The 7,537-nt window shown below is 38.2% G+C and overlaps 1 protein-coding gene across 1 annotated transcript; it reads left to right on the forward strand.

The window, feature by feature from the left end:
- Positions 1-4,780: 4,780 nt before the first annotated feature.
- On the forward strand, positions 4,781-6,148 carry LOC124871023 (ribosyldihydronicotinamide dehydrogenase [quinone]-like). The gene is made up of 6 exons (XM_047369944.1): positions 4,781-4,872; positions 5,028-5,192; positions 5,263-5,393; positions 5,462-5,575; positions 5,639-5,740; positions 5,817-6,148. Exons 1-6 carry the CDS (start codon positions 4,869-4,871, stop codon positions 6,108-6,110), a joined length of 810 nt encoding a protein of 269 aa, XP_047225900.1. The 5' UTR covers positions 4,781-4,868; the 3' UTR covers positions 6,111-6,148.
- Positions 6,149-7,537: the final 1,389 nt, after the last annotated feature.

The raw sequence follows: 7,537 nt of genomic DNA on the forward strand, positions 1-7,537 counted from the left end.
CTCACGGTCATCAAATCGTAGCAGTCTTGAGGAGGTGTGAAAGACTTTGAGTGGCATTGTGGCTCGCAAAATTGGCCTTTCACTCTCAGCATCCCATAGACTAGCTGCAGCCTCACCTCGGGACCTGTATACACCTGCTAAGATTAGCAGCCCTAAGTAGGCCTGCTGGTCAATCTAATCCATCTTTTTCCAGCTGTCTCCATATTTGCGAAAACCCTCCAGATTTGTCATCCCCAGGATTATTTTTTCTGTTGCTGGTGTGATAAACAGGTAGAATGTAGAGACAATATCATGGGCATGAGAAACGGCATACCTTGTGGGTCATGGGGTCATCTTTATGATGTTTTGTTCTACATGCCTGCCATGTTGGTCATATGCTGCTGAGGACAATGTTATTTTGCCATTTTTTGAAAGGAAAGTCTTTCTCTTCAGCTTCAGGGTTTTCTTCTTCTTCTGAAGATGATTCATCATGCTCTGGATTGTATTCCTCCCCATCTTCTTCTTCGGATACATCCTCCACTTCCTCCCCTGAATCAGAGTTGTCTTGCTGGACATCTGAGAAAATCAGCTCTACAGCGTCTTCAGCAGTATAACGCACACTCACTGCTTCAGCACAGACAGAATTCGGGATCCTGTTATCTGCAGCATCTTTATAACCTCTGGAAATAAACAGGTGGTCTTCTGAAGCCTGCAAGAACACCACCTGATTTGCCTTGTTTATTTCTGCTACTGATTGGTTGTGAGACACATCTAAAACATTGTAACATTCTGTTGTTTGTAAATAAGTCTGTGATCTTGATTTTAACTTTATTTGTTTCATGGGTCATTTTGACCCGAAGACCACCTTTGTACCTTTTTTTGTACAGCTTATATGGAAATGTGAATAAAAGCAACATTTCACTTTTTCTATTGTTGGGGCCAATCTAGGAAAAGTCATAAAATTTCAAGTTAAAAAAAATAGCATTTAGTGGATTGTTTAGGGGGTTTTAACACAGTGGCGGGTCATTTTGACCTAAGGACAACAGGAGGGTTAAACCCATCATATTTATTCTATATAATGTCTGTTGAATTTGTATTAAAATATCTGGCCTGCTTTCTGAATGATTCTACTGTAAACTAACTAATGATGAACTAGAATCTGAACAAATAACTGATTTTAATGGTCTTATTTCTTCAACCCATTGAATGGCTAATAATATTGCAATAATTTCTCCTGTATATACTGAAAGTCCATCATTTATTCTTTTCCTTATTTTAACATTGAACTCTGGTACTATGAAAGCTACTCCAACTTTATTTAATATATTTTTAGAAGCATCCGTATAAAAGTGAACATAACCAAAATATTTATTGATATCATCTTGTACTATATGTGAATTTAAAATAAATTCCTTATCCTCATTTCTCCTTTTCATCAAAGTAAGGTCTACCATGGCATCTTGAATTATCCAAGGCTGTATCACTGATAATGGAACTGTTTGACTTATATTAACCTGATCTATTTTAAATTCTGTTATTTTCTTATTCACAATCCATCCAAACTTCTGATATATTTTATCTATTTTTCCAAGCAAGGTTTTATTGTTTTTTGGGTTGGATGATCCAGTCTATTACCTTTTAAATTAGCCCAATAATTTAATATTAATTGTTCCCTTCTAATTTGGCATTTTTCCCATTTCAACCAATAACGACAATGTTGGAGAAGTTTTAATTGCTCCTGTACATAATCTCAATGCTAAATATTGAATACGATCTAATTTTTGTAAATTTGTGTCTGCTGCTGAATTATAAACAATGCTTCCATAATCTAATACTGATCTAATTAATCCTGTATATATAGCCTTAAGTGCTATCCTATCTGCCCCCCAATCACTACCAGTTAAACACCTCATAATATTTAATACCCTCTTGAATTTGTCTAAAACTTTCCGAATGTGCACATTCCATGTAATTCTTTCATCAAACCACACCCCTAGAAATTTAAATTGTTTCACTTTTTCTATTTCTTGGTTATATAACTTTAATTTAAGATTATCACCAATTTTTTCCCTTGTAAAGAACATTGTTTTAGTCTTGACAACTAAAAATTTAAATCCCCATTTATAGGACCATTTTCAACTTTAGAAATAGCTTCTTGCATCTTTTTAGTAATAAACTCTACATTTCTTCCTCTCTTCCACATTGCTCCATCATCAGCAAAAAGAGATCATTCCATCCCATTATCTATATTTTGAAACACATAATTTATCATGAATGAAAATAATAAAGAACTTATACTTCCTTGTGGAGTACCATTTTCAACAATGTATTTCTCGGAATAATGATTTCCCATTCTTACTTGTATTTTTCTTCAAGTCAGAAAATCTTTTATCCATCTGTACATCCTTCCTGTAATACCTATCTTTCTAATTTTAATTGGGGCCTGCCATAGCAAAGCATAGGAGAACATTGCATTGGATTGCTTCATTTATTGTTTTCAACAGTTTTGTTACCTGATTCACCTCCACATCCTGAATGCTCTTTTTACTTTTTTCTAGATCTTCATTCACACGTATTCCTGTTATCACTCCCCTCATTACTTTCTTTTCTCCTAAAATCCTTTTTTCTCTCACAGATTTTCTACAAATGCTTTCAATATTCAAAGCTTTGTTTTTCTGTTCTTCTGTTTTACAAATGACCAATACACTCCCATCTCTAAGTGTTTTGGCAAAATAAATATCTCCAATCTTCTTTTAAAGCTCTCTTGATAATGCAGTCTGACCAATCTGAATGTTCTCATCTTCTTCTTTAAATTTAAGAATAACTTTGAATTCCTCTCTAATGATCTTCTTTTGGACTACAGGGATTCCTTCATCTGAACAGTTTTCTTCCAAAGTTCTTTTACTGACTTGTGTCCCAAACAAACGTTCATTTTCTCATCTGATTCTTCCTCTTCCTCTCCCTCTGTATGGAAGCAAATCGTTACCATATTTAAAATGAAAAATCATTTCCAGAAATGCTTTTTCATTTTAAGAATGTGGCTGCATTGTTTGACTCATAAATGAAATTAGTAATCAATAATCCTATTTGCATTTTAATTTTCTTCTTCAAGACTGCTCATTCTTTCACTTAATTAAAATGAAAAAGACATTTGAGATTTATTTTTCAAAATGTACCCCAGCAAATAGATACCAAAATTCAATTTGAAATGTAAAATTTGAAAATGAAAAAGCATTTCCAGAAATGCTTTTTCATTTTAAAAATGTGGCTGCATTATTTGACCCATAAATAAAATTAGTAATCAATCATCCTATTTGCATTTTCTTCTTCACGACTGCACATTTTATGCCATAATCAAAAAGAAAACAAAGCAGACATTGCTTTTTCGTTTTCGTGGTCTGCCCACAAAGTACTGCCCAGAGCTCGAAAACGAAAAAGCATTCCGAGCGGCGGGCGCAGCAGAGTGACGTCAGCAGCCACTTTTCCTCAGCTCCCTGCTGACCGAGCTACCCATCTTGTTCGGTAGGGGGCGCTGTGCACGTCTGCATTGCATTACATTGCAAACGTGCCGAGAAATTGATTGAATTGCAGCAGGGCCGAGCTCAATTTGTGGTAGTGGCAGGCAGAACTGGTAGTTCCGGTGGCAGCCTTATGGCCTGGGACATCCAGCGTGTTTTTAAGCATTTATTTATAATTTTCTGTGAGTGACAATTCAGAATAGCCACTCATGCTCTATAATAAACCGGCTGTTTGTGCAATAAATCTTCGTCATCCTTTCAGCACGTCACACATAGTGCTATTTATTTTCCATGTCAAGTAAATACAATCACCTTATGTTATGGGTTTAAAGCTGTTTATTAAATAACAATCAATAATGAAATCATTTTTTAAAAGTAACAGGCTATAACAACAATGACAACCCATTTGCCGATGATCAGCATCAGCTTCCACAAAAACAGTGGCAACCGCATTGGCAAGCTTTTAGGCCCGGTCTGGCACCTTCTGGCATCCTCGCGGAATCCCCTGCCACCCTGCGGCAGGCTGTGGCAGTTCCGGTGGCAGGCTGTGGCGGAACTACCAGTTCTGCCTGTCACTGCCACACATTGAGCTCGGCCCTGCTGCAATTCAATCAATTCCTCGGCACTTTTGCAATGTAATGCAGTACAGACGTGCACAGCGCCCCCTACCGAACAAGATGGGTAGCTCAGTCAGCAGGGAGCTGAGGAAAAGTGGCTGCTGACGTCACTCTGCTGCGCCCGCCGCTCGGAATGCTTTTTCGTTTTCGAGTTCTGGGCAGTACTTTGCGGGCAGACCACGAAAACGAAAAAGCAATGTCTGCTTTGTTTTCTTTTTGATTATGGCATAAAATGTGCAGTCGTGAAGAAGAAAATTAAAATGCAAATAGGATTATTGATAACTAATTTCATTTATGAGTCAAACAATGCAGCCACATTCTTAAAATGAAAAAGCATTTCTGAAAATGCTTTTTCGTTTGAAATATGGTAACGATTTGCTTCCATACCTCTGCCACTAACAGCCTGAGACCAATCACTCAAATCCATATCGTCTTCATCGTCCTCTACCTGAGTCACCAATTCCAATCCAGTCACAAACCAGTTTATGCCAAACTGCTTTTCTTTTTCGTCCAACACACTTTCCACAATGAATTCAGCTACTACCAATCTGTCCAGTTGTCTAGAAACCGCCCACACCACTGCCACCCCAGCTGAGGAAGTGATGAATGCTGATTGACAACACCTGAGTCAGCTTGAACCCAAACAGTTCAGGTGTATAAAAGCAGCAGAAAGACATTTGGTGCATGGTAAGCATCATTGAACTAGCTTTTTTCTTTTTAGTTGATCACACTTGGCTGAGCTACTGAGTCTAAAATGGGTAATGTAGTTGAAAGTTTTATTTATTCAAATGTTCACTGTGCGTGTGGAAATTCCAGCTTTAATCTCTGTGGGGCTGGAGTTGCTGGTTTTGGCAAATATTTGAAATGTGTCTGGCCTGATCGGCATTAATTCTTGTCTTTCATGTCTTTGCAGCAAAGAAAGTGCTGATTGTGTATGCTCACCAGAGCTCAGGATCATTTAATGCTGCAGCCAAAAACACTGCTGTGGAGGTTCTGACTGCTCAGGGCTTCACTGTGGAAGTCTGTGACCTATATGCTATGGGTTTTAAAGCCAGTGCTACAGCTGAGGACATCAAGGGTATAAAGGAACACAGGTTGCATTTATTATTTAGGAGGCCTGTTTAGCACTAACAAACTTTCTTGCACAGGTGAAGTGATGAATGCTGAGAACTTCTGTTACATGAAGGAGACCAAACATGCATGGGAGCAGGGAAAACTGTCAGATGACATTACAAAGGAGCAATCTAAGCTTACTGAGGCAGACCTGGTCATTTTTCAGGTAAAGCCTTCATGGTAGCACTGACTTGTGGTAAATTCATCACATGCTTATTGTGTTCACTCCTCTAGTTCCCCATGTACTGGTGTGGTGTTCCTGCCATCCTGAAGGGCTGGATTGACCGGGTGCTCACCAATGGCTTTGCCTTTTCTCAAGAGAAGCGCTACAGCCAGGGAATCTTCAAGGTGAGAGATTGAGGAAGGGTTTTAATTGTATTCAAATGTTTTGTTAAAATGTGTTTCTTTCAGGACAAGAAGGCCATGCTGTCATTCACCACTGGGTCAATAGAATCAATGTTCAACCCAACTGGTATTAATGGAGACATGAATGTTACACTGTGGGCACTGCAGGTATTATACTTGACATGAACTTGTAAGATTAAACAAGGAATCAGGTGGAAACAAAGCAATTCACTTTTCTCTGCAGAATGGTATCCTGCACTACTGTGGCTTCCAGGTTCTGGCTCCTCAGATCTTCTGGGCACCAGCTTCTGCTGCAGCTGAAGATCGCAAGAGCATGCTGGAGAGCTGGAGCACACGACTGCAAGGCCTACTGGAGGAAAAGCCCCTGTCCTTCATTCCCTTGGACTGCTTTGATGAGGCTTTCCAGTTGAAGCCTGATGTCTATGAGAGGCATACAAGCAAGGCGTTGGGGCTGACGGTGGGCATCTACCTCAACAAGCCACTGCCCCCTCACAGCCAGAAGAAGGCTGGATACTGATCGGTTGTACCATTAAATAAAAGCTGGTTTATTCAGAAGTTCAAGGGTTGAGGGGTTTTGTCTTTCAAAAGTAAAAATCTATAAAATTAATAAAGCGGTGGATAAAATGTAAGAATGGACTTAAAGCAGCTTTATAAGACATTTGGAAGTAAAGACTAGAGAACTTAATTTTCCAGCAGTACTTGCCTCCTGCCCATACTGCCAAAGGTACTACAATGGTTGAATGACTTTACTGTGCTTGATCGGTCTGAACCACAGAGCATCTACAGGGTATTGTCAAAAGGAAATGATACCAGATCCAACAATGCAGAATGCTGCTAAAGCAACCTGGGCTGTATTTACAAAAATATGGCTCCTAGTGATGTCATTCTAAGAAAAAATCTCAGCTTCTTGAATTTTCCCTCGGTGAAATGATTCATGACGCATCTAAGGCCTTAAGAGGGTGCCTAACGTGAGATGTTGAGAGTAGTGAGGACTTGTGAGCTTAAGAGTGTCTTAAGCAGAGAAGATGGCAGAAAAATTCTCCATACAATGAACAGTGAATCAAATCTGGCTTAATTGCACAGGGATCCACCCCCTTAGTAGATGAATAAATGAGCACATAAACTTCTATAAAAATCATTAATATAGAGAACTTTAATTTCCCTTAAGTGGCAGAACAAATTAAATGTGCATTGCTAATAAGGTAATAGGGAAGATAAATAATAGAAACATAACTATGAATAAAAAGTGAACAAAATGACATTGTACAGAATTATATCATTTACAGACTGTAAAATACTTTAAAAACGTTTGGAAAAAATTCAAAATATATAAAAACCGTAGGTACAGTTCAAAAATCTAGACACTATATATATAGAAGGAAGATGTAAATGACGTGAAGTATTTGCTGTATTGTACATGTCAGTAGCCATAGCTTAAATGGTTATCTACAACACTCCCCATCTGTGGAGAAGTTCTCTGGTGTTCTGCTATCTCCTCTCTAGCTTCTGATTGCGGCAGGTACCAGAGTTGCTCACATTCCAGCCTGGTGTTGAAAGCAGAGGGATTATCACATTGATCTGCCCAGGAATGCCTGTTTGTTCACACCAAATCTACCTTTCAACACCCCCCTCTTCAGGCTCTGCTCCTCTGTTCAGTTCAGTTTTCTCCACCTTTTTTCTCCATTTTTTTTTGGTAATGTTACCAAACTAAACCTCATTATACAAGAAAGATAGAGTAAAATGCTTAATTTTAATATTAATATGAAATTAATATGGTACAGATGCAGTATGAAAACAACCAGCATGGTGAGTAAACATAAACAAATCAAAATAATGTTATTGCTGTGTAGCAGTTAATCTAATCTTGCTAAGTTTTATTATCATGATTTGCTGATGAATCTCATCTAAATTGTATCATCGGTTAATTTCTCTCCATTGATTACT

This window comes from Girardinichthys multiradiatus, chromosome 7, assembly GCF_021462225.1.
Source record: "Girardinichthys multiradiatus isolate DD_20200921_A chromosome 7, DD_fGirMul_XY1, whole genome shotgun sequence".
NCBI lineage: Eukaryota > Metazoa > Chordata > Actinopteri > Cyprinodontiformes > Goodeidae > Girardinichthys > Girardinichthys multiradiatus.

Bases quoted from the DNA above. Each gene is read 5' to 3' on its own strand.
- LOC124871023 (XM_047369944.1), top strand. The intron at 5,576-5,638 runs GTGAGAGATTGA...TGTTTCTTTCAG, and splicing joins ACAGCCAGGGAATCTTCAAG to GACAAGAAGGCCATGCTGTC. The intron at 5,741-5,816 runs GTATTATACTTG...TTTTCTCTGCAG, and splicing joins TTACACTGTGGGCACTGCAG to AATGGTATCCTGCACTACTG.